The 25,391-nt window shown below is 53.2% G+C and overlaps 3 protein-coding genes across 20 annotated transcripts in view; 1 reads left to right on the top strand and 2 right to left on the bottom strand.

Moving 5' to 3' along the window:
- Positions 1-269: 269 nt before the first annotated feature.
- Positions 270-12,333, bottom strand: CUNH19orf38 (chromosome unknown C19orf38 homolog). Its single transcript, XM_026481415.4, has 7 exons — positions 12,141-12,333; positions 10,996-11,304; positions 8,864-8,956; positions 7,823-7,850; positions 7,021-7,064; positions 5,692-5,729; positions 270-894 (listed from the first exon to the last, which is right to left on the bottom strand). Exons 1-7 carry the CDS (start codon positions 12,169-12,171, stop codon positions 745-747), a joined length of 693 nt encoding a protein of 230 aa, XP_026337200.1. The 5' UTR covers positions 12,172-12,333; the 3' UTR covers positions 270-744.
- Positions 12,334-18,710: 6,377 nt separating this feature from the next.
- TMED1 (transmembrane p24 trafficking protein 1) lies at positions 18,711-21,815 on the top strand. 2 transcript variants are annotated; one of them, XM_026481413.4, is made up of 4 exons: positions 18,711-19,033; positions 19,733-19,830; positions 19,976-20,159; positions 20,761-21,815. In XM_026481413.4, the coding sequence occupies exons 1-4, from the start codon at positions 18,851-18,853 to the stop codon at positions 20,977-20,979; spliced, it is 684 nt and encodes a 227-aa protein (XP_026337198.1). In that variant the 5' UTR covers positions 18,711-18,850; the 3' UTR covers positions 20,980-21,815. The 2 variants fall into 2 exon arrangements, with proteins under 2 accessions (XP_026337198.1, XP_057167508.1); XM_057311525.1 differs by lacking the exon at positions 18,711-19,033 and adding an exon at positions 19,381-19,619.
- The window catches only part of DNM2 (dynamin 2), an 82,517-nt gene continuing 78,688 nt past the window's right edge, over positions 21,563-25,391 (bottom strand). For 8 of the 17 annotated variants that reach the window (XM_044377937.3, XM_048226657.2, XM_026481406.4 and 5 more), the window contains 3 exons: positions 25,012-25,244; positions 23,927-24,178; positions 22,420-23,337 (listed from right to left, as the gene is read on the bottom strand). In XM_044377937.3, the coding sequence (XP_044233872.1) occupies positions 23,268-23,337; positions 23,927-24,178; positions 25,012-25,244 (555 nt within the window). In that variant the 3' untranslated portion in view covers positions 22,420-23,267. Of the gene's footprint in view, positions 21,953-22,419; positions 23,338-23,926; positions 24,179-25,011; positions 25,245-25,391 lie in introns of those variants that run through there. The other 9 variants (XM_026481409.4, XM_044377938.3, XM_048226658.2 and 6 more) reach the window with 2 other exon arrangements.

Here is a 25,391-nt window from a genome sequence, read left to right as displayed (position 1 = left end):
AAGTATTGCGGCGGTTCCCACCTTCTCTAGCTCCCACTCTTCTCTGGACCTCCTCATTGATTCCCCCATCATTCCACTTACTATACTCAACAATGCAAGGACTTTAGCAAAGACCCTGTGTGACACTGTCCCCTCACCGTACGCCCAAGAGGTTCCCCATAAAATACCTTGACTGCATGCACTTAAGGGGTACTGCCCTCTCCCCCTGGGCATCGTGATTAGACCCCAGAGATCCTGGGCTTGAAGGATTACACTCCACAGAGACCTTGGGAACAGCTCAACACGTGTTATAATTAATAACTTAGGCTTGCCAGCAGGACAGAACTTACAGAACATATACCCCCAGGTACCCTATCCTCCAAAAACCCAGTTGAGTTGGTCAAGTCAGATGTGGCAAGGGGAGGAGGAAATCGGAGGGGTATGTGGAGGGCTCAGACCTCTTAGGGCCCAGCTGGGGGCCACGGGAATCCTAACATCCCCTTCCCGGGTGGTCTGAGAAGCTGGGAATCCAAAGAGAGTCTTCCTGCTTTCTGTCCAGCCTCCAGGACAATGTCTGTGCCCCCTCTGCCACTCCCACTCCTCTGTGAGGAAGGTCCCAAGGCAAGGATTCCCTTCATCTCCTCTGTCAATTCCCTGAGAAAGCAGCAGCCAGAAACCCCAAAGTAGCTGGAGGGACTTCAGGCCCTCAAGAGAGGGGGCTGAATGGAGAGTGCACAGACGTGGAAGGGCCCCCAATCCTCAGCCTCACTGGCAGGCCCGGAAAGTGCTGAATTCAGGGGGCTCAGGCGAAGATGATGTGGAGGTGGGCCTTTTCCGGGCCCCAGAGCTGCCAGGTGTCTCCAGGGAGCCAGAGCAAGCATCCAGAGCGGCTGCACCTTCTTCTGGATTCATTTTCTTTGTCCATGGAGGAAAAACAGAAAACAGGGTGATTTGAGGTTTCAGTATCTAGCGTCTCCCTACATGCTGAGTCTGAGACTCCCCCAGTCCATCAGGTCTCATTTCACCCCCACACATCACCCCACAGCTTCAGGGCCCAGATCCTGCCCTCTATCTTCCTGCCTTTCTGTATGCTGAGAAGGGAAACAGACAGCGTGGGTTCAAATCCCAGCTCCATCTTGTCCAGCCGAGTAACTCAACCCCTCTGAGCCTCACTTTTTCCTTTTGTGCAGTGGGGAGAATGCTCATATACTCCTAAAGTTGCTACAAAACATAAAGGAATTAAATAGATAAAGAGTCTGGCACATAGCAAGCACTAATCCTTAAGTGAACAAAGCTATTACCATTATCCCCCCCCCCTTGTCGCCCTGTTCTGGGCTCCCACAAAACCTGCCTCAGAAGTCTACCCTTAGGACGCCTGGGTGGCTTAGTTGGTTAAGCGACTGCCTTTGGCTCAGGTCATGATCCCAGGGTCCTAGGATCGAGTTCTGCATCGGGCTCCATGCTCAGTGGGGAGCCTGCTTCTTCCTCTCCCTCTGCTGCTCCCCCTGCTTGTGCTCTCTCTCTGACAAATAAATAAAATCTTAAAAAAAAAAAAAAAAAAGTCTACCCTCTCCACCATGGACGCTCCTGCCCCAAATGCCAATCAAGAAGAGATGAACTTAGGGCACCTGGATGGCTCAGTGGGTTAAGCGTCTGCCTTTGGCTCAGGTCATGATCCCAGGGTCCTGGGATAAAGCCCCCACATAGGGTTCCCTGCTCAGTGGGGAGTCTGCTTCTCCCTCTCCCTCTGCTCCTCCCTGCCGTTCGTGCTTTCTCTCTCAAATAAATAAAATCTTTAAAAAAAAAAAAAAAGAGATGAACTTACTAAAACTGAAGTTTAGGGGGTGAGAGCAGCCTGGGGTCCCAGCCCAGTCCTGCACCTCCCTAGCTGGATGATCCCAGTAAGGTCCATCATTACCTTCAGTGTCCTTGTCTATTAAAAAAAAAATATGTCAGGGCACCTGGGTGGCTTAGTCACTTGGGCATCTGACTCTTGATTTTGGCTCAGGTCATGATCTCTGGGTCCTAGGATCCAGCCCTGCATCTGGCTCCCTGCTCAGCAGGGAGTCTGCTTGAGAGTCTCTCTCCCTCTGCCTCTGCCCCTTCCCCTGCTCACGCACTCTCTCTCAAATTAATAAATTAAAATTTTAAAAAAGTCAAGCCCACTTCATAGGGCATTAGAAAGTGAATATCAGACCCTCAGTATGGTAACACAATACAAGCTGGAGAATGATGAGTTGCTTCACCTTTACATCAGCCAACAGCACAGCTTCGGATGCTTCAAAAAGAAACTAGAATTGAAAGCAGGGACTCAAACAGATATTTGCACACCCATGTTCATAGCAGCACTATTCATAGTAACCGAAAGGTGGAAACAACCCAAGTGTCCATCAACAGATGAACAAATAAACAAAATGTGCTTTATAAATGCAATGGAGGGGTGCCTGGGTGGCTCAGTCGGTTGGGTGTCTGCCTTTGGCTCAGGTCATGATCTCGGGGTCCTGGCATCAGGCTCCATGACGGGCTCCCTACTCAGTGGGAAGTCTGCTTCTCCCTCTCTCTCTGCCTGCTGCTCCCCCTGCTTGTGCCCTCTCTCTCTCTCTCAAATAATTAAATAAAATCTTTTTTTAAAAAATGCAATGGAGGGGCGCCTCTGTGGCGCAGTCGTTAAGTATCTGCCTTCGCTCAGGGAGTGATCCCGGCGTTCTGGGATCGAGCCCCACATCAGGCTTCTCCGCTAGGAGCCTACTTCTTCCTCTCCCACTCCCCCTGCTTGTGTTCCCTCTCTCGCTGGCTGTCTCTCTCTGTCAAATAAATAAATAAAAATATTTTTTAAAAAATAAAAATAAATAAATAAATAAAAATGCAATGGAATACTATTCAGCCCTCAACAAGAATAAAATTCTGACCCCTGCTACAACATGAGCAACCCTTGAAGACATGATGCTAAATGAAATAAGCCAGACACATGGGACCCTGGGTGGCTCAGCTGGTTAAGCGTCTGCCTTCGGCTCAGCTCATGATCCCAGCATCCTGGGATCGAGCTCTGTGTCGGGCTCCCTGCTCAGGGGGAACCTGCTTCTCCCTCTCCCTCTGCCCCTCCCCCCTGCTTGTGCTCTCTCACACTCGCGCGCGCTCTCTCTCTCAAATAAATAAAATATTTTTTAAAAAGCCAGACACAAAGGGATGAACATCATATGGCATCATTTCTACATAAAATGTCCAGAATACACAAATCCACAGAGACAGAAAGGAGCATGGTGGGTGCCAGGGGCTGGGGTTTGTTAAGAATGAGAAGCCAGCGTACAGCGGGGACTTTGCAAGACGAAGTTCTGGAGCTGGATGGTGGTGATGGTTGCACAAGGTGAATGTACTTAATACCACTGAACTGGACACTTAAACATGGTTAAAATGATCAATTTTATGTTACGTATATTTTACTATGATGAAAAAAAAATACCTAGAAGAGATCCCACTAGAATTTACTGCGAAGGAAAGGAAGCATGGTAGTGTGGATAGCCTGCTATCATTTGTGTTAGAAAGGGTGAGGATATACACTCCCCATTTCCCCCTTTGCTTGCATTTCCAAGGAGCTCCTAAGGGTGGTGGCTATCTGTGTGTGTGGAGGAGGAGACCAGGGAATGGACAGGGGTTAGTGACAGAAGGATGTTTTACTGGATATATGATTTTGACATATGGATGTATTTCATATTTAAAAAAAATTTTTTTTAAATAGGCTCCATGCCCAAGGTGGGGATTGAACTCACGACCCCGAGATTTAAGAGTCGCGTGCTCTATGCAATGAGCCAGCCAGGTGTCCCCACCACCACCAAGTTTTTTAATTAAAAAGTAAATATATCTAGTTGCAAGGACTAGGATACTTTTTAAATCTTTCTCCTTGTCTTTGTTTCCATTTGTTTCATTTGAAATGTCTCTTTTTTAAAAAAAGGATAAAGGAAAAATCACCAGGGTGGTGCCTTGAGCAGCATGTCTTCTCACAGAAAGTTTTAGAATTTGCCCTGCCTGCCGGATTTGGCGGTTTTTCTTAACAGCATAGGATTTGTTCCCGGAACTGAGACCTCACAGGGCTGAACTGGCCGGCGGGGCCAAGCCCCTTCCTTCCCACATTCATGTACAGTTTAAATGTCCTTACTCCTCTGTCCAGAACTCCAGATTCGTGTCTGCACCTGCCCTTGGGCTTCGCGGGGTGAGGCTTGCGGGTGTCTGGTCCCTCCAAGCCTGCTGCTCCCCAGGACTCCCACACGCCTCCCTCCGCCTTCTCCCTCCGCCCATCATCCAATCCAAAATCAGTGCCGTGTTGCCTGTTCCCAGAATCGATCTGACCTGCATCTGTTCGCTTCTTCCACCGCCGCTGCTAACACGCTGGGCCAAACCACTACCACTTCGCTTGCTTGGACCAGCACAGTCGTCTCTGTCCTGGTAACCACCCCCCCACCCCCCCACCCCCGGAATACACACTCGCATTCCGCTCGCTCCACGCCCCCCAAGTCTGTCCTCCTCGCAGCCGCCAGAGGGCGCGGGTGAGCACCTGAATCGATCACCTCCCCCACCCCCACCCCCTGCACCGAATCCTCCGTGGCTCCCATCACACTTGGGACAACAATCAAAGCTCTCTGCGGGGCTCCCCTCGACTCTCCATTCGGCTCCACTCCAGTTATACTGGACGGTGCCAAGAACGTGTCCCGAGCCTGGGGCAATCTTCCGTAGCTATCCCCCTGCTTGTTGCCCATCTCTGAGACTTCTTGGATCTCCCATCTAAGGGAGAAGTGAGCTTCCCTCTCACTCCCCCCCCACGTGGCATCCTCTGTCTCCGCCCCCCTCGTAGAGATTAGAAAGCTCTGAAGAATAAAAGGCCTTGTCCTGTTCTTGTCCCAACGCCCAGGAAGGGTGTGTTGAACCAGCCCAATCCTCCCCCATTATGGTGCCCTAGGCACACCAACTCCCCACCCAGGCTCCCTGACTGCAGTCCCAAGGTGCCCACTTGTCCAAATGGGACACTCGAGGCCACCTCGAGGGGGGCCACCTGCACCCCCGACCTGTCCCCTACTCTGGAGAGAGCTGGACGAACATTTCCTTGATCCATGGTTTCCAAGGCTCGTCTACCTCTAACTTAATAAAATAATAATGATAATAATAATAGTACAAACAGTAAGGCCACCCCAAGATACAGCTGTGCAGAGGAGTCCCATAGACCTGGGTTCAAATCTCAGCCCCAACACGGTGTGATCTGTGGGAGCAAAACCTCTTGCAAAGGGACAGAATGCAATGAGACCCTCCCCACTGCAAGAGAAACACACAATTTGGAGCTGAAGTCCCTGAAACTGAACATAAAAACAGGCTTTTCTTTACCGGGAGGGGACCACAGTGTGCATCGGACTGTTACAAAGCACATGACCCCAGCAGGTCACCCTGAGTCCCCTGCCACCATTCTCTAGGGTTGGCCCCACTGAGTGCAAAGGCGGCCCGGGGATCCTGCCCATTGCCACTGGATGGCCCGGACATGGCTGGCTCCATCCCCTGGGATTTTCCAGAGCCAACTCTCAGCTCACAAACAAATCCCTGCTCGGTGATTCTGGGCTTTTTCCAGACCCCCTGAAGCTCAGAGACATCAGGTTGGCCCAGCCCGATGGTGGTCTTCAGGAGGTTAGGACAGTCAGCAGAAAACCAGGACCAAGAAATGCAATGACTTACCATGGAGATGGCGAACAGAGAGTTATCAAAGGTCATGTCTGAAATAGAAAGAGAAAGGAAAGCCAAGTGCCAGTATAAAATCCGTGCTCACTGTCCTCCGGGGGCCCTCCCCCGCCCCAGACCCACAGGCCTCAAATCAATGGTGAGGAAGGGCTTGGGACCCATCTCCCAGCATGCTTCACTTCCTTCCAGCCCATTCTGCAGGCTGAACCATTCCCAGCTGTAAACTGAACAGTTTCCTTTTTCTGTTCAGAGCCCTCCCCCAGGGGCCTCTCACGGCCCTCTGATAAATGGGTTTCTCCTCTCAACTCCCACTTTCAGGAGCGCCTCTCAGCTCCTCCACCGCCCCAGGCTCTTCCCCAATCGCCTGCTCTTCGCCCCACTATTCTGTTCCTGCCGGTCTCTGCTTAAACACCACTTCCTCCCAGGACCGCCCTCCTCACCCCTGACAAGGTCCCGCCGGCCTCGGGCTGTTCCCCCACTCCAGTATGGGCTTGGGGGCAAAGAGCACCTGTCTTGGTCATTGAGGGATGCCCCCAAATGTTAGCACATAGTAGGTGCTCAATAGAAGTGTGGAACAGTGGGGTGCCTGGGTGACTCAGTTGGTTAAGCGTCTGCCTTCCGCTCAGGTCATGATCCCAGCGTCCTGGGATGGAGCCTGAGTGGGGCTCCTTGTTCAGTGGGGAGCCTGCTTCTCCCTCTGCCTGCTGCTCCCCCTGCTTGTGGTCTCTCTCTCTCTCTCAAATAAATAAATAATTTTAAAAAGTGTGGAACAGTGAAAGAAGTACAGAGGTCGGAATTTCTCTGCTTGGGGCCCCCTTCCTGAGCATCGCACAGCACAGACTGGCTGCCCCTCGCTCCCTGGTGGAAGCCTTCAAGATGACACGTCTGGATCACAAAGGGGGGCTCCATTTAAGGACAGCGCCGGGCAGTCTGTCCCCCGTGGAACTGAGGGTCCAGCGCTGGAGGCGAGTATTACATACACATTTGTGTTTTTCTCCCGAGGTGTAAAAAGAACGGTAAGGTGCTGGAGGTAAGTAAATAGAAACACACCCCCTGTCTAGGGGAGTCAGGGAAGGCTTCCTGGAGAAGGCAGCCTTTAGACCAAGACTAAAGGGAGGAAGAATGTTGTAGGCGGAGGTCAGAGTGAGCGAAAGGCCCGAGGATGAGGCAAAGAGAGAAGGTGAGAGGTGAAACCTGGGCGTGGGGGGAAGGGAGGGTGTGTTCTTGACCCTAAGGGAAGCGAGCGGCTGCAGAAGAGGTTCCATAGCAAGCAACGAGACCCGCTTGAGTTTTGAGGGGGTGAGCCTGCCCTAGCACGGTACGCACCTGTGGTGGCGAAGTTGATCTGAGCCCAGCAGGATTCTCGCTCTCTGCAAAGGGATTTGGGAGAGAGTGACAACTTGCTCCTCTCAGGCTGGAGGGTTGTTCCGGGAAACCCTGGCTCCAAACTTGGCCATCACTCCCCACCTGCCTTTGCATCCTCCCTGAGTCCCCTCAGATGGAAATTCTCTTGCAGGAGCCCCACCTCCAGGGGAAGTCGGGATTCGATCCCTGGGGCCACTGCTAGCCTGATGCCACCAGGCAGTGGGGTGTCCACCCCTCCCTCGTAGGGGAGAAACTGAGGCTGGGGCCACTGCCTACAGGCTACAAGTTGGGCACCACACCGCCCCAGAGGGTGCCACCCACTTCTCCTGTGACTGTGACTTTCTAGACTATTACAACCATTTTGGGCAGTCAGTGGTTAAGGGATGTGAGGACGACTCAGCCACTTGCTCCCTGTGTGGCTAAGTGCTGAGCCTCAGTCCCTTTGTCTATAAAATGGGGTTACACATAATGCCAGCTTCCACGACAGCTGTGAGCTGCTGCGGGCTCCAGCTGCGGTGTCTCCTGGCACCTCGCTTGGCGTCTCTAGGTGCTTTATAAATGGCACCTGTTCCTCTTAAGCAGCCCTCCCACCAGAGGGCGCCGTTTGGAACTGAGGCCCCCCTCCCCCCCAGCACGGGAAGTGCCCTTCTGTCCCCAAAACCAACCCCCACCCCTCAGGAGCTTCTGGCCCATACCCCCCCCCAACCATCTGGTATTTCTTTCCCCCAAACCACCCTCTGAGGATCTCTCTAGACGGTCTCACCTTTTCTTCTGCAAATTTTTTACTTTAACTGGGAATAAAAAAATAAATAAGCATTTATTAGATTTTGGTCGTGATTGCATCTTAGTTGCAAAAACAAAACCAAAAAAAGACTCCAAAGCTCCGTCATACATTTGTCTCCCACCCTTGCCTTCTCCTCTGGCAAATGTGCCACTGAACAGGAGAACTGCTGCAAAGTCCTCCCCACCCCCGATTACACAAATAATGTGTGTTGGTAAAAAGGCTTCGAACAAGCACGTAAAAAAATTTTTTTTTCTTTGTTAAAGATTTTATTTTTCGGGGCGCCTGGGTGGCACAGCGGTTAAGCGTCTGCCTTCGGCTCAGGGCGTGATCCCGGCGTTATGGGATCGAGCCCCACATCAGGCTCCTCTGCTGGGAGCCTGCTTCTTCCTCTCCCACTCCCCCTGCTTGTGTTCCCTCTCTCGCTGGCTGTCTCTATCTCTGTCGGATAAATAAATAAAATCTTTAAAAAAAAAAAGAAAAAAAAAGATTTTATTTTTAAGTCATCTCCGTGCCCAACGTGGGGCTCGAACTCACAACCCCGAGATCAAGCACGGCATGCTCTACCCACGGAGTCAACCAGGTGCCCCCTAATATTGTATTTTTTTTTAATTGTCAATTTCAGGGATTGACAGGAGCTGGGGGAGGAGGCCTGGAGAGTTAGTGTTTAAAGGGGACAGAGTTTCAGTTGGGGAGGATAACAAAGTTCTGGAGATGGGTGGCGGAGATGGCTGCATAACCAAGTGGATGTACTCAATGCTGCCAAGCAGGACACTTAAAAATTAAGGGTTAAAATGTGAAACTTTATATGTATTTTATAATTTAAAAATATATATCAACTTCCCCTGCCCCACCACCAATATTGCTTCTGGAAGATTCTTTACTACTAAGTTTTGGGCTAAGACCTCCCCAGCTGTGTGCCTCTGTGCTCCTAAAAAATGGGTGCCATTGGGGGTTCATTTACACTTCCCAGCGGTCGCACACTGGCAGCCTCTGGGCTATGCTGTCTCTGCCTGCTGTTACCTTTCCTGACCACCACGGCAACGGCCACCAGCCCAGCAAGGAGAAGGAGGGCTCCAGCCAGGCTCAAGCAGAGTGCCAGTATCCAAGTGGGCACTAGAGGAACATGAGAAAAAGAGGGGGGCAGGTTATGGAGTTGTGGGGTGCAGGGTGAAGGTGGAACACCTGTCATTCCTCCAGATTACCTTGGGGGAGCCAGTTATCCCCCCATACTGCCCAACCATTTGACTCGGGTGTAGCTGGACCCCGGGGATCTGGAAAACCTTGTGACCGGTCAGTTAGCATAATCCCCACCCCCCAGTCATGGTGATTGGTTCAGGGATGGCATGTGGCCAAAGCTGAGCTAATGAGAACTAATTCTGAGACTTGGCTGGACTACTGGGAAGAGAGGGTTACTCCCCTGCCCAGAACTACAAAACTGGTAAGATATTTATCTGAAACTGCTAGGCACAATTTTGACACCATGAAGAGGAGGTCTTGCCTAAGAATAAGACACAAGAAAGCAGAGCTGAGAGCTGGCAAATGATTCCTGACATCTTTGAACACCTGGACCCAGCCATGCCCAAAGTCAGCCCTGCAAACTGACTTCAGTTTGGCAAACCAACTCATTCTGTTTTGTTGCTGAAGCTAGTTTGAGTCAAGTTCCCAGTTACTTGCAGCCTGAGAGTCCTGCTGGCTTCAGCCTGGTTCCAGGGGGTCAGATGACATCCACCGCCAGCCCCATGGTGGACCCTGAAATCCATGCAGAGGTCAGCCACAAAAGCATGAAACTCCCGCTTCAGAATTTACTTCTCTGCAAGGGATTTCGCTCCCCTTCCCTGCAGAGAGTGGATCTCTCAGGGGAGACAGGAGGAGATGACCTGATCCCCATGGAGATCAGGAGCTAAGCCAGGAAGGGGAAGGAACAGACACATACTTGATATTCTCACACTGTTAGCCCTTGTTCATTCATTCATCTGGGGCAGGAGGGACGATGTCCCCTCCCCACTCTGAGACCACAGGCCCAAGGTGAGAGAAGGGGGCCTTTGACCGTAGAGCTCAAAGACGTAGACTGTTCTGTTGCCTCAAGGCACTGGGGCTTCTGCGAGCAACAGAGTTCTCTTTAAGTGGGGCCTCCGCTGGCAACAAAGTTATCTTTGCAGCCGGGAAGTTCTGATGGATGGTGATGCAGAGCCTCTACCTGGAGGCTCCTCCCTCCCTCCTGCTCCTTGATCCCGAGCCCACATCCAGCCTCCTGTCCTGAAAAGACCACAGGAAAATACCAGCCTTCCAGGCCTTCTTTCTCACTTCGACGAAGAGCCAAAGTCCCTGATGCTGCCAAAGGCCCTGCGTGATTGTCCTTGCCACCTCCGTGCCTTCTTCTCCCCCAACTTTTTTCCTTGCCCATTGTGCTTCAGCCCTACAGAGGGCCCCCATGTTCCTCAAACACACCAGACACGTGCCAGCCTCAGGGCCTTTGCATGGCCAGCCCCCTCTGCCTGGGATCCTTTCGCTGCAGATACCCACATGGCTGCCTCCTCCTCAGTCAGGTCTTTGCTCAAATGTCACTCCCTCAGAGAGGCTTCCCCTGGCCGCTCTCCTCTGTATTTAAAACGACACCCTTCACCCGGTGGTACTTCATCCCTGCCCCTTTATTTGTCCCCTGCTGGCACACTAGTATTTATTGGACTCTCTGCTTCCTGACTGTCTGCCTCCCCTCAGAATGTCAGCTGCGGCAGGGGAGGGACATTGTTTCACTCACTGCGGAAACTGCAGGGCCAGGAACAGTGCCTGGTGCAGAGAGGTGCTCAAAAATGTTACATGGCCTGGAGGGGAGGGTGCAGCGGAGTGTGGGGGGTTAACGCCTAGATATTGGAGCCAACGGAATCCCAGCTGTGCTGCCCTGCTAGCTGTATGACTTGGCCAAGTCCCCTCACCTCTTGCGCCTCAGTTTCCTTATCTGCAAAATGGGGAGCATCACTGAACGCATGGCGTGGGATGACTGAGAATTCGGCAAGGAAAGATGAGTGAGCCCTGGCCAGTTGGAGGACTGGTTCATCCCACAAAGGCTTCCGAGCAGAGGGAACAGCACAAGCAAAGGCTCAGCGGTAAGCAAATGGAGCCTTGGGCTGCGAAGGCCTGTGGGAGGGTCTTACCTGGGAAGGAGACGCTCATGGACTCGCTGAGGTCCGACAGCTGCGGCTGCTTGTGCTCACCTAGCACACCATACTGGCAGGAAAATGGGCCCCCTGGAGCCTCCGTGCCACCGCCACTCAGGTTGAAGGTGACCCTGAGCTGGTCCGCGGGTGCCTGCAGGAGCTGGACCACCTGCCCACCACGGTACAGCGTGAAATTTGCCCCTGGGAAGCCCCCAGGGGCTACGCAAGCAATGTGGATGGGGTCTTCTTGGCTGCTGGGGTGTGGGGGCACCAGCAGGATGGACGGTGCCGGGATTGCCAAGGAGCCTGCAATACAGAAAAGGGGAGGCAAGCTGAATGGTTAGAGCAGAGGCGTTTTCTGGCTGTGTGGTCCTGGGCAAGCGGCTGACCCCTTCTGGGCCTTGGTTTTTCTTTACAAGTAGGTCGTCAGGGGTGCCTGGGTGGCTCAGTCGTTAAGCGTCTGCCTTCGGCTTGGGTTGTGATCCCAGGGTCCTGGGATCGAGCCCTGCATGCTTCTCCCCTCTCCCTCTGCCTGCTGCTCCCCCTACTTGTGCTTGCTCTCTCTCTGTTAAATAAATAAATAAAATCTTGAAAAAAACCAAACAAACAGGAGGAGCAGAGAGCAAAAGGGGTTCTCCTGTTTCCCAGGCTGTGGTGAGAAATTGGGATTTTGGGGTACAGTTTCCTATAGGAGGTACCAGTGTCTCCCCAGCTGCCCCCAGGCTCCTGAGCAAAGTGTCTAGCTCATGTGAGGTCTACACAAGCCTTTCCTTGTCTGGCCTCCAGCACTTTGCCCCTCTTCCCCCCACCCCCGGCCCCCCAGCAGATCCTCCTGTTACCCCAGCCCTGGAGGTAACAGCCTGTAGAAACCAAGCAGGGCTGAGTCATGGGGCGTGGGCACTGCTGTCCCCAGTGGGGTGGGATTTCTAATATCTTTGATGTGGGGGTGATGAGGAGCTCACTAAGAGAAAGCCATGCTCCGGGGGCATTTCCAAAGCTCTGGGGCAAATCTGTCAGCGTTCAGCCTCCTCCAGACCTGGGGAAGGCAGCCCTGTGCTGCTTTCTGCCCCCAGAGCAGAGGCCAGGTGGGCAGGGGTGGTGGGAGTGGGGTGGGGCTGGTGCAGGGGGGACATCAGGCTCACCGGCTGCAAAGAGCAGGACGGTCCAGGGCATCTCTCCTCCTGAGTTTGGCCAGGAAATCTGGCTGAGGCCAGTGCGGCCCACGGCTCACCGCCAACTCCTCCTGAGGCCAGAGCAGGGAAAGGAGAACCAGGGCTGATTTGAACGAATGTTTCCTCACTGGCAGGAAGTTGCACACACACGCTCAGCTGCCGAAAGGGACTCTCTCCTTTCCCCACCCCTTCCACGGACGTACAGCAGATCCTGGGACCTCACTGCACCTTGGTAGCCACAGTTCTGCAGAGATGGAAGGAAGGACACATGGCTAAGATGGTCCGGTGTGTGTGTGTGTGTGTGTGTGTGTGTGTGTGTGTGTGTTCTCCCTGTGAATTAGAGAAATTAGAGAATTTCTGGCTGGCATGAGGAAGGGACCATGAGCTGTTTGGGAAACCCATGCCCAGGACACAAACCTCAGTCCAACCAGTTCCAAAGTTGAGACATATGTTGGGCAGAGGTTGACAGAGCACAAGGGTTAGTGCTTGGCCTCTGTCACCTCAGGCAAAAGATGGTCCGTCTTTGAAGCCTCAGTTTGCTGCTCTGTAGAATGGGGCTAAGAGTTGCAGGTATTAGATCCATGGAACTCATGATACATACAAAGTGCAATGCCTAGAGAGATGTGAGTGCTCCCAGGGTGAGGCCATAGGAGCATCACCACCCAGGTGAAAGGGAACTCGAGCTCCAGAACTGAGGGAATGATGTAGTTTACAGAATAAATTGCCTCCTGTTCAGAGCCCAGAAGCTTCCCAAAGTCTGTCTTACCAGCAAGTTTGCTTTGGTCTCTCTCAACATTTCTGTTCAAGTCTAGCAGGTTCACCAGGGAAGGATGTAAGTGTGTGGTCACTAAACAACAAAAAAGGGCCATTACGGTGGACTTTTTTATTTGGATACATGAGACTCATTCCAACGTCAGGAACTTTGCACATGCTGTCTCTGCTGCCTGGGACATAATTCTATTAACCTGATAATATTCCACTTCTCTTTCAGGTGTCAGCTTAAATATCACTTCTGGGAAATCTTTCCAGATCCCTCTGGACTTAGAAAAACTTCCTTGTTGCATTATACTAGAGTGCCTTGTAATTTTCCTTTATTGAAATTAGCATGCTTATATTTTCAAAGAATTTGTCTATTTCATCTAAGTTGTAGAACTTATCAGTATTAAACTCTTCATATTCCCTTATAATCCTTTTAATGTCTGTAGGGTCTGTAGTGATGTCCCTTCTTTCAATGGTAACGTGTTTTTTTCTCCCTTTTCTTGAATAGTCTTGCTAGGTGTTAATCCGTTTTCTTAATCTTTTCAAAGTACTAGCTTTTGGCTTTGCTATTTTTCTCTATTTTCTGCTTTCGATTTTATTGCTTTTTGTCTTATCTTTATTTTTTCTTTCTTCTATTTACCTTGTTTCATTGGCTCTTCTTTTCTTAGGGGCTCAAGATGGAAACTTAGATAATTGATTTTAAAAATTTATCTCCAAATATAAGCATTTTAAGCTATATATTTTCCTCTAAGTACTGCTTTAACTGCATCTCACACATTCTGACATATTGTGCCTAAGTTAGAAATATTTTCTTATTTCCCTTGTGAATTTTTTCTCTGACTCATACGTTATTTAGAAATGTGTCAATTTCCAAACATTTGGGATTTTTTGATAGCTTACTGTTAGTGATTTTTAAATTTAATTCCTTTGTGGCCAGATAATGCACTCCATATAATTTCAATCCCTTGAGATTTATTGATACTTTGTTTAATGGCCCAGCATATCTTGATCCACATTCTGTATGCACTTGAAATGAAAGTACACTCTGCAGTTGCTTGGTATAATAATCTGTAAATATCCATTAAATTATGTCATGGTGATTTACAGAACATGCTTGAATTTATTGAAATCATCCAGCTCTCTTCCTTCCAGGGTGCAGGGGTGGGTCTGTGGTGCCTCCTGTAGTTTCCCAATGCCTACCACAGTGCTTGGCACACAGTGAACCACAACTACTTCTTGATTGTCTGACCTGAAAGTCGAAAAATAGTCATTCAGTCTATTTTTTTGCTCTATCCTGGCTGTGTAAGATACAGAGTTAAGAGAGATTCCTGGCTTATTTATTCCACCAACTGTTTACCGAATGCCATGAAGGGTTCAGAACTGTGCTGAGTGCCAGGAACACCATGAGGAATAAAAAACTCCTGCCCTCAGGATGCCCAGAGTTTGATTAGAGAGTCAGACAAGCAGATAATGAAAGTCCAGTTGGTGAAGAGCTATAATGGCAGCAGTCACCAAGGGGAGCTCTTAACCTAGCTTCTTCTGCATGTTCAGGGAGGGTTTCTGGGAGGAGGTGTTAGATATCTGACTCCAAAAGCCTGAGAAGTTGACAAGGGAAGGACATTCTAGGGAGACATAATAATATGTGTGAAAGACCTTGGATGAATGTGAGGACTTCATCCTGGGAGCATTTAACATGGTGCAGGAATCGTGAACCTGGAATTCTGAATTCAGAAAAACAGACACACTTCCCTGTATTAGTCAGCTATCATAGAGATAGCACCAAGAAGAGGTACAACTAGGAGTCATGGGCAGGGTGAAGGGAAATCAGCAAGGGATGGTGACTCCCCGGGGTCAGGACACTGTTACCAGCCCAGGCCTAAAGTTGCTAGGGAGGAAGCTGTTGTGGAACCTGGGGAGAGCTGGAGTTGCAGGCTCTGGTAGAGACATGCAGACCACCAGGGTGGGGGAGCCAGAGTATATATCCCTACACCCTCCTTTCCTCCAGCCCTCAGATCTCCCTACCAGGGCCAAACTCAACTGGATGTGAGGAAAAGGCAGCTAAGTTGACCCGCCGTGTAGCGATCAGCCCCCAGGGGCACAGAGCAGTGCGGGAAAGGGTGGAGAAGGGCTCTGGTAGGGCGCACAGAGACTGCCTAGCACGCATCTCAGAATTGTTTGGTTATAATTTCAGGGGATTCCTGGCCCCAAGAAGCTAGTCGGGCAAACTCTGCATGGTTTTAAGAACCCCAGGCCGACTGTAGGCCAACGCTACAAAGCAAAGATGGACACTACAGGATGTGGCCCATGTAACTAACTGCTCCATCTCTTCTCTGGCTACTCCCCTCCCTCCGTTCTATTTCCTTTCTGCCCCTTGAGCCTTCTGAGTGCCTTCTGACCTCAGAGAGTGGTTCTCTCTGCTTGCCTCCTCTTCCTTCTACTTCAAGTTTGGGATTCAATGCCACCTCCTCAGGGAAGCCTTCCCTGACTCCACCCAGGTGAAACGAGCCACCTACCTACCACCTAACATTTACTCTGTAGTGCCCATAACTACCTGAAATCATCTTCGTGCTGAACTTGGCTAGTGTACAATCCGGCTCCTCTGCTGGGATGGCAACTCCATGAGGACACAGACAGAATCTGTTTTATTCACAGTGTCAGACACTCAGTAAATACTTGAATACTTGGACGGGGGTAGTTTTTGTTTAATTGAAGGAAACAAGAAACAGAAAGTTCAACAAACTGAGCAAACATAGTCAGAATCAAGTTTATCTGAACTCTGGAAGACAGGGAAAGGTTTGTGCTAACCAAGTGAACCCTGAATCAAAATGAAAAGGAAAATCGAACATGGCAGGGAAGCTCTGTCTTATTTTCCCCTTTCCTCATCTCCCTCCCAGTGCGGTGGAGGTCTTGAAGACAGCAGCCTGTGTCCCCAGTATGGGGCTCCTGTACCCTGTTGCTGAGGTTGGCAGTATGGTGTTTGTCTGTTTTAACACATCTGGGGGCTACCCGTGGGACTGACTCAAGGTGCTTGTCTGTTGAACTCAGAATGCATTCCTGGAAAACACTGTTAAGGCAAAGGGAAAAATTCACAGCCACCTGGGGCAAAATATTATAATCGAGGACAACATTAACCAGTGATTTTACTAGCAAACATGGCTTTATTCAGGAATAGCAAAGAAATGCAACTGAGGACAAGCTAGGTCCAGCAAAAGCATAAGCAGGTCTGGAGAACAAAGAGGAACACTCTTTTATAGAAGAAAGGGGAAGTCTGGAAGGCTGTTATGAATAAGAAATCCATTGGATTAAACTGGGAGTTGGGAATGTAGTGATGTTTCATTGGTTGAGTGGTGTCAGTCTCTGGTTGGCTGGGCTGTTACCAGGAGGAGAAAACCTTTCTTCCTCCTGCTGCAAGGTACATCTCTTCCTGTGGGGTCTGCAATTGACAGTGAGTGGTAGGGTGTGAGAGCTTCCCCTTCTACCTCCTGATTCCATTCTAAAGGAGGTTTCCATTTATTAATTTTCACAACAATGGACATGCCAAAAGTCGGGAGCGAGAGCTGGGGTGAGAAGGGCATTCAGAAGCACCCATATATAATGGGGGATTTAGAAAGCAAAGTGCATGCCCAGGGCAGGACAAATGCTCAGAAAACACCTGAGAAGACCCTAAGCTTTCATCTCAGGCTTATCTCTAGGCTCAGCACAAACAGGAAGTGAAGGCTAAGGCAAAACTGTAAATGACCTGGAAAAGCATTGAGGGAGTCCACAGAAAAAATCTGGGGGAAGTTTTTTGTTTCTTTTTTCTTTCTTCTGCTTGCTCTCTATAACATATAAATAACTCTTATAACTCAACGACAAAAAGACAACCCAATTTTAAAATGGGCAAAAGTCGTGAACAGACATTTCTAAAAACAAAACAAAAACACACACACACACAAAACAAAAAACCCAAAAATCTACTAACGTCTAACAAGCACCTGAAAAGATGCTCAACATCATCAGGGAAATACAAATCAAAACCACAACGAGACTACTTCACAACCATTAGGATGGCTATAATAGAAATAAAATAGAAAACAGCAGGTGTGGATAAGGATTTGGAGAAATTGGAGCCCTCATACATGATTGGTGGAGTACAAAACGGTGCAGCTCCATGCTCACCAAGGAGTCTGCTGGAAATTCTTTCCATTCCCCCCACCCCCGCAGGCTCTCTCTAAAATAAATAAGTAAAATCTTAAAATAGAGATGCCTGGGTGGCTCAGTCAGTTAAGTGTCTGCCTTTGGCTCAGGTCATGATCTTAGGGCCCTGGGATGGAGTCCCACGACCCGCTGCTTGCTCAGCGGGAAGCCTACTTCTCCCTCTGCCTGCTGCTCCTCCTGCTTGCGCTCTCTTTCTGACAAATAAATAAAATCTCAAAATAAAATATTTTTAAGGATCTTTAAAATATATATATTTCTTTTTTTTTAATTAAAAATAAATAAAAAGATCCACATTCTCCACACTTCAAAATATCCAAGCAGCGAGTCTGAATCAGTCAGAAAACTTTGGGAGTGAAAAGGAACACTAACAGTGACTGCACATAAACTTTGACATAACAAGGTGGTGTGACTTCCCCAAGCTCTCCAAAAGCAGGAAAGAGCTGACAGCCACCAGCTGTATTCGAAGAGTAATTGTCACCAACTGCCAACCACTCCAGGGCCTATCTTTAAAGACTCAAAATTTCCACCTAAACATTTTTTCTTATGTTTAGACAGAATCACCAAGAAGAGACCATTTCTCCAGTGACTTCTTTGCTTATCTGCCAGCTATCTTCCCAGAGGGTGGTCGCCTCCAAATACTCCAGACTGAGGGAGAAGAGGTTACATGGTGGGCTGCCTAGTGGTGGGCGATCAGCCTGGAAAATAGCAGATTAATACATACTGAGGGCCCACATGTGCCAAGTGCTGAACAAGCATTATCTCAATCTTCGCAACAGCCCAATGAGGTAGGACAAGCAACACCCCAACCTACGGATGAGGCACTGGAGGCCCAACGAAATGATTTCAACCCAAAGGTCGGTGGTGGGGTGGGCGTGGGTGGCTTGAACTAGGCTTCGTGGCTCCCAGGCCCACGCTCTCCTGACTTTTAGCACTTGGCTGTCATTCTTCCTACCTTGGGTCACGTCAATTACTCTGTTTATCTTCTGGCCCCCCGAGGCTGAGACCTTTGGGTTGCAGAGTGGGCTATGCCCCTCTGCGGACTCTACGCAAAGAAAACGGAGCGCCACGGGCAACGCTTCGTCTCGATTCCCACAGCCGCCCTATGGGGTGGTCGTTCCATCACCAACTACAAACGAAACTGCCAAAGTGATGGTTCTAAGGAGGAAAGGGAATAAAGGGTGAGGCCACGAAACTGGAGCCACGCACAAGAAACACGAAACCCACATCAACACGAGTCTTTCTCGCCCCAGTGAATCTTTTTATGCGTGAACCCTACGGGTCGCGCACGGGTCCACGCCCAGCATTTATCTTACAACCACTTCACCCAGACTGGATCGCTAGACGTTCGTACCGCGCAGCGTACTCTGGGAAGACCGCAGGGAGGTGCCTTAGAAGGTCCCGGCCCGCCTATGACTTAGTTGTCTTAACTTTTGCCTGAGAAACACGCACCATCATAGTGCTTATTTTTGAACTTTTCCTCACCATCTGTTGAGACTAGAGCTAGTGGCTACTCAGAAAAAAAGTCTCCAGAAGGTTGAGTGTTTTAAGACGTAGCAGGCATTCATTCGGGCAGCTAAGCTCTCAGGGGGCCCTTCACTTTTCCTCTCGGTTCGCTTCACACCACCGACACAAGCGGCTGCCAATGAGCTCCGCCGAGTAGCAGAGGGGGCAGGGCCAGCTCTTAAAGGAACCGCGACCTCTTAGCAGACCGGAGGGTGACCCGGATGATGGCGGCCGGAGCGGCCCTAGCCTTGGCACTGTGGCTACTACTGCCGCCGGTGGGGGTGGAGGGGGCAGGGCCCCCGCCGATCCAGGACGGCGAGTTCACGTTCCTGCTGCCTGCGGGGAGGAAGCAGTGTTTCTACCAGTCTGCACCGGCCAACGCAAGCCTCGAGACCGAGTACCAGGTAGAGGGTCCCGAGTCGGGCAGCACGCAAGCAAGCGGAGCCAGGGCGAGGGGGCGTGGCCAAGCAGCTGAAACGAGGCAGGGTTAAAGAGGGAGGGGGAGGAGCCGGTGCGTATGAGCGCGGGGGCGGAGCTAGGAGGAGCGTGCAGGAGCTGGTCGGGGCGGTGCGTGGGAGCGGAGGGGGTGGGAATAATGGCAGGAGGCGGGGTTAGAGCGAGACTGCCAGAGGGGGCGGGGCCATCGTTTATAAGAGGGCTCCCCTCACAGGGCAGGAACCTCGCGAGTGGGCGTGGCCAAAAGTCGGCCCGACTGGGGGATCTGGTGGGCGTGGCCAAGATGCGCCACTGGAAAGGGCGTGGTCAACATGAGGCTTTTTCGGGGCCTGGGTTAAGGAAAGCAGGGCCCTGTCGCCTCACTTGGGGTGTGGCCAGGTAAACGTTGATCAGGGACTTACGACTGGGGCATGACCAGACGAAAGAGACAAACCCAAAGCTGTCCTATCAATGAAGACTGAGCCAAGGCAAGGGGCGCGGTCAGGGGGACAGTTGGGGCAGGACCAGGTTGCAGGTGTAGGTGTCAGCGCTCAGGTAGGCCCCTGGTCGTCCTGGATGGGTCTGTGCGGGTTGGTCCAGCCCTGGCTTTCCCTGGCAGGTGCCCTTCGCCTACCCCTAGCCCTCCACCCTCTTACCTGTACCCCCAGGTGATCGGAGGTGCTGGACTGGATGTGGATTTCACGCTGGAGAGCCCTCAGGGCGTGCTGCTGGTCAGCGAATCCCGCAAGGCAGATGGGGTGCACACGTGAGTTAAGTCCCACTGTCTGCCTGGGTTTAGTTTCAGCCCTGCCCCTCCCCAGTGGCCTCAGGTTACCTAACCACCTTCCCTGCCTCTCGAAGTCCGGCCAGTGGGCCATTCTGGGTCATGTATGTCTGTGTCTTCCTCCCAGGGTGGAGCCCACGGAGGCTGGGGACTACAAGCTGTGCTTTGACAACTCCTTCAGCACAATCTCTGAGAAGCTGGTGTTCTTCGAACTCATTTTCGACAGCCTGCAGGATGACGAGGAGGTCGAGGGCTGGGCAGAGGCTGTGGAGCCCGAGGAGATGCTGGATGTCAAGATGGAGGACATCAAGGTACGCCCAGGCTGAGCTGGGGCCACTCGTCCCAAATCTCTGGCTTTGGGCAACAGTGCTCCCCTATTCTTGCACCCTGACTGGGGTCCTCATCTGCCTGACCCAGCCGGCCAGGTACCCCCACCTTAGTTAGAAAAGTAGCCACTCACAGTTAAAATAATAGCACATTTCTAGGTGTAGGAATTTCCAGGGCTTAACTAACTCATGAAATCTCCATATGAGGTAGGGACTGTGCTCCCAATGCCCCATTTTAACTGAGGCATAGGATGCCTAAGTAACTTTCCTAAGGCCACACAGTAACTGACAGATCCAATATTAGCAACTGTGCTGTTAACTACTAGTAAGTACATTTTTTATACTTATTTAGGCATTCAATTCTCACTGCAATCCGGAGGAAACTGAGGCCCAGAGAGGTTAATTAACTTGCCCAAGGCCACCCAGCCAGTCAGCACAGAGGAATTTAGACTCAGGCAGCCTGGCCACAGAGTCTCCTCTCAGCAATCTCCTCCCAAAACATAGGCTCACCCCATTCCCCCAGTTTTATGGGTCCCTGCTCCCTGAAGGGTGGAGGCCTGACCCTGCCCCCCTCTCTGCTCCGCAGGAGTCCATTGAGACCATGAAGACCAGGCTGGAGCGCAGCATCCAGATGCTGACGCTACTGCGGGCCTTTGACGCACGTGACCGCAACCTGCAGGAGGGCAACCTGGAGCGGGTCAACTTCTGGTCTGCTGTGAACGTGGCCGTGCTGCTGCTGGTGGCCGTGCTCCAGGTCTGCACGCTCAAGCGCTTCTTCCAGGACAAGCGCCCTGTGCCTACGTAGCCCCAGAAGGAAGAACACGGAAAGGAGGGGCAGCAGGGCACATGTGTGTGAGATATGGGGGTCGTTTCCCCAAACTTAAGTTTCTTATGGGAGGGGAGACCACGCAGTCACGGCCCGAGGTATGGCCCTCGTGTATCTCCTCCCTGCCAGGGGCCAGGCTGGAAACATTTGTTGGCTTGGCTGGTAGGCCTGGGCCCTCCAGGAGGGACAGCTCAGAGACTGCACCTGCTTTCCTGGAAATTGTGCATTGGGGGGGGAGGGCACTGCAGCATTTGAACGAGACCCTTGGATATTCTGGCCCTTTTCCGTGTCCCCTCCTGTAAATGTGTGTGCCTTAGCCCAAGTCCCAGCCTGCACTGGCACTGCTTGGTGTGGGATGGGGCCCAGGAAGCAAACTCTCTTTCCCCTTCCCTCCTGGCCTTCTGAGCCAGGGTCCAGTGGGAGGGGGCTTGCTGCTTGTGGGACCCCATGCTTTTGTCTCCTTGTCACCCCACCAGAGGCCTGTTGCTGCTGCTGGGGGCGGCTCCCAGGCTGGGGGTGGCCTGCTTATGCCAGGGGCCGGGAAGGAGACACGGCTGCAGTGTTCTTGCGAGGACAGTCACTTTATTGAGAGGAAGGAGCTCAGCCCCTCAGCCCAGCGCGGGGTGGGCTCGATGCGAGGTCTGGTAACAGAACTCTAGGAGTGGCGGGCTGCATGACCACCCGCCCCTCCTGCTCTCTCTGCAGAGGCCCCGGGCAGGGCTGAGGGGTGACCCAGCCAAAGCTTGTGCAGGAGCCTCACGGAACAAAGGGCGGTCTGGCCTGGGCACTGGAGTCAATAAATTATGGTCAGAAAATCACAGAGCCTGGTGACTGGGGCTCAGGGACACCAGCCGGGACAGACCTGCCCCCAAGGGGGCAAACCAGGCAGGCGGGAGGGGTCTCCCACGAAGCTCAGAAGAAAGGCCGGGCGGGAGCCGATGGAGGTGGTCGCCTGGGCACAAGAGAAAAATCAGAAAGCAAAGTTTAACTGTGACCCGGGCTGGGCCAGAAGGCCTTGCACCTGGGCAGAGTCCTTAGGACTACAGTGGTGGGGAGGGGGCCCTGACCACGGCAATCTGGGGTGGAGGGCCGGGATTCCCTCTCCCCTGTGGGATTCTGCCGCCCACCCCAGGCCTGTGTCAGGGGCTGCAGCCAGGCCTCTGGGTTAGTATGTGTGGAAGGGGAGTGGCGAACATTTGTCCCCACGCCTGACATGTTAAGAAAAGCAAGAGATTTTCCCTCTAGAGCACGGCTGCCTCTGGAAGAAGTGAACTCTCCCTAAGAGGAGAGTCCCAGGAGCAGGGTGTGAGCGCGCCCATGGTGGAGGGGAGATGGGGTCCTTGTCGGAGGCCTGCCAGGGGAAGGTGATCAGTCCACGTTCTCAGCCTGAACGCCAACACAAAAGGCCCACACAGCAGCCACCAGAAGCTTCTTCCCTTTATTTTAGTTTATTAATAGGATACAGAGTGCAGGCACTTACAGTGGTCAAACTGAGCAAGGAGCGAGCAGGGTCTGCTCAGCGACGGGCCACCTGGGGCCCACCCCGTCGGGGAGGCCTGGGTGGGAGTCAGGAGCCCCTCAAAGCCTCCCCACTCACTCAGCCCTGAGCCGGAGCCACCCTGGGGACCTAGGAGGAGGAGGGGACCCAGGGAGGAGAGAGCAAGGCCGGCAGGACAGAGGCTTCCAGACCCGGCGAAGGCACCTCTGGCAGCCGAGGCTCGGCCGTGTGGTTAATACGGCCAAGGAAGGAATATTTACAACTCGCAGGGCGGGCAGCGTGGGGCCTGCTGGGCCTGGCTCACTGCCTGGAGCTCCCGCTGCTGAGAAATGGACATGCTCCTTGGGCCCCAGGAAGGGCTGGGGGGTACAGGCACTCCTGGTGCCCCAGTTTCCAGAAGGCCTGGTCTTCTCAGGCTTTCCTGGCCAGAGAAGCCCTGGGTGAGTCCCCCGCCCAGCCCGGCCCCAGCCTGAATCCTCATTCGAGATGGCGCCCAGAGCGCATTCCCTCCTCTGCTACCCTGTGGCTCCATCCCCCAAAGTGCAACGGCCCAGCTCCCACCCCTGCCCCAGGGCTCCAGGGCCCCTTGTTCAGTGCTGTGTCCAGCTGGGGATGGGGGCCAAGGTTAGGGAGGAGTCAGGGGGCTGCCCACAGGGAGCCTGGTCCTGGCACGTGGATGACAGGGTCAGGGGCAGCGGAGGGGCCCAGACCACCGAAGCTCCTGCACAGCGGGTGTGCGAAGACCCCCTGAGAACACGCCCCCGGCGGCCTAGTCGAGCAGGGATGGCTCGGCTGGGCGGATAATGGTGGGCCGGCTGGGCGCAGCAGGGGGTCTTCTGCTGCAAAGAGAATAAAGACAGACGGGGGGGGGGGGGGATGGCAGTGAGGCCATAAGTAGGACCAGGGAGGGCACCCAGGCCCCACGACCCCCGCCCCAGGGTGCTGCCAGATGCCCGACGCTCTGAAGGCTGCCGGAGTGCCACGAAGGAGCTTGCTGTGTGACTCCGGGTGAGTCCCCACCCACCCCAGACCTTGGGTTCCTCACAGGAGAAGTGTGGAGAACAGCCTGGCCTGCAGGCTGGAGTGAGGCAGGGCAGGGGTGTGCGATGGCTCATGTGTGTGTCCTCAGTAAGGAAACAAAGGCCAAAACCAGAAAGGGCCCCGTGTGAGGAGTCCCAATCTGTGTGGTGGGCCACCCGCTCAGGCAGAGGACAGGCCTGGGAGCCCTGGAGTGACCCTGACTCCCCACCACTCTGTGACTTTGGGCAAGCAAGTTGGCCGCTCTGGGCCTTAGTCTTCACACCACCCAAAAGGGGTGAATACTCTATTCCCCTCAGGGCACAAGGAAAGTCCATAGATTCAAGGAGAGGCCCCAGGGCGCGGGCTGGTGGCTCTAGTGGTGGGCAGTGAGGGGGAGTCCAGCCTTACCTGGGCACTCCAGGCGGGATACCGGGTGGAATCCGAGCCGGCCGAGACGGGATCTGAGGCGGGGCCGAGAAGGGGTCACTGTTGGCAAACACGCTCTGGGGTCCTGGCCTGGACGGGATGGGGGGCGCGGCAAAGGAAGCTGCTGCCCCCACTGGCACCGGAATCAGAGGGGGCCCTGGGGTCGGGCCTCTCACTGCTGGGGGCCGGCCTGGGGGATGCACGCTGGACATGGGTCGGCGCTGTGGAGTGGGGCTGTGGAGGAAAGAGAGGGTGTGAGCCGGAGAAGGGGGTGGGGAGCACCAGCCTTGCCAGGATAGCTGTGGAAACCCAAGGTGGCCAGGGTGTGGCGCAGGCTGGCAGTGGCTACCACCCTGGGAGGTGCCGCTTCCCTGCCTCCTCCAATCCACCCTCATTAGCCAAAGATCCTTCCAGAACCCAGCCCTGACTCAAGTCCAGTGCCTCCAGAGGCTACAGGGCCTTGAAGCCCCTGCCCTGGGCACCCCACAGGCTCCCCTGAGCCGGAGCACCCACTATGCCCTCTCCCTAAGGAACTCCATGGCTCCTTGAGGCCTCAGCAGGGCCGGCACCTTCTAGGAGATTCCCTTGACCAACCCTCTCTCCTCCGGATACCTGCCCTGTCACTGGTTGCGTGTCCCTGTCTGATGCTCTGCATTGCCCACGCCAGCATCTTATTTGCATCCAACAGCTCTGAGGTGGTTGGGGGGGGCCAGGGATAGGCCAGTCATGGCCTCCGGCTGTTCCTGCAGACCCTCCCCAACCTGCCATTCTTGCCTGTGCTCCGTGCTCCAGGATGATGATCCCATGGCCCCTGCCTGCCCTGGCCTCTCGGGCTTCCACTGGGGCTTAACCAATGGAAAACATCAGGAGTCAGATGGGCCTTCCACCCAACCCTTCTACTTGTCGCTTCAGGCCCGGGCCAGGTAGCAGCTCCCACTGTGACCAGGCCCCTTCCCCCTACTCGCCCCTGGGCCGGGCCCTGACAGGACACACGGCGGTGGTGGTGGGGGACCGGGGACCCACAGGCGGCAGCCTCCGCACACTACAGGTGCCCAGGCTGCTCGGACCTGTGGCTGGTGGTGCTCTGGAGCCAGGTGTCATCGACGGGCGGGGGAACAGGCGTGGACACGGTGCTGGTGCTAATGTCCCCGATGATGTTGAGGGCCTCCTTGAGCGCATGGTACATGCGCAGCATGTCGTCCCGCCGCTGGGCCTGGTCGGCCGACTCCTCCATGAGGCTGCTCTGGTCCGCTGAGGAGTACAGGTAGGCCAGCAGCTCGTGGTGGATGAAGGCCTTTGTCTGGGGGCAAGGGGCAGAGAGGTCAGGGCGTCCCCCACACCTGCCGTAACGACTGGCGCAAAAGCACCCGCCACACTCGGTGGGCTGTCTGGTCTTTAGCTTTACTGTACGACGTGTACGATGTTGGAAACGCGGGTGAGCGTTCTA

This window comes from Ursus arctos, unplaced genomic scaffold (genome assembly GCF_023065955.2).
Source record: "Ursus arctos isolate Adak ecotype North America unplaced genomic scaffold, UrsArc2.0 scaffold_14, whole genome shotgun sequence".
Lineage (NCBI taxonomy): Eukaryota > Metazoa > Chordata > Mammalia > Carnivora > Ursidae > Ursus > Ursus arctos.
The sequence above is the reverse complement of the archived record's forward strand: the minus strand, read 5'-3'. Positions and strand labels throughout refer to the sequence as shown.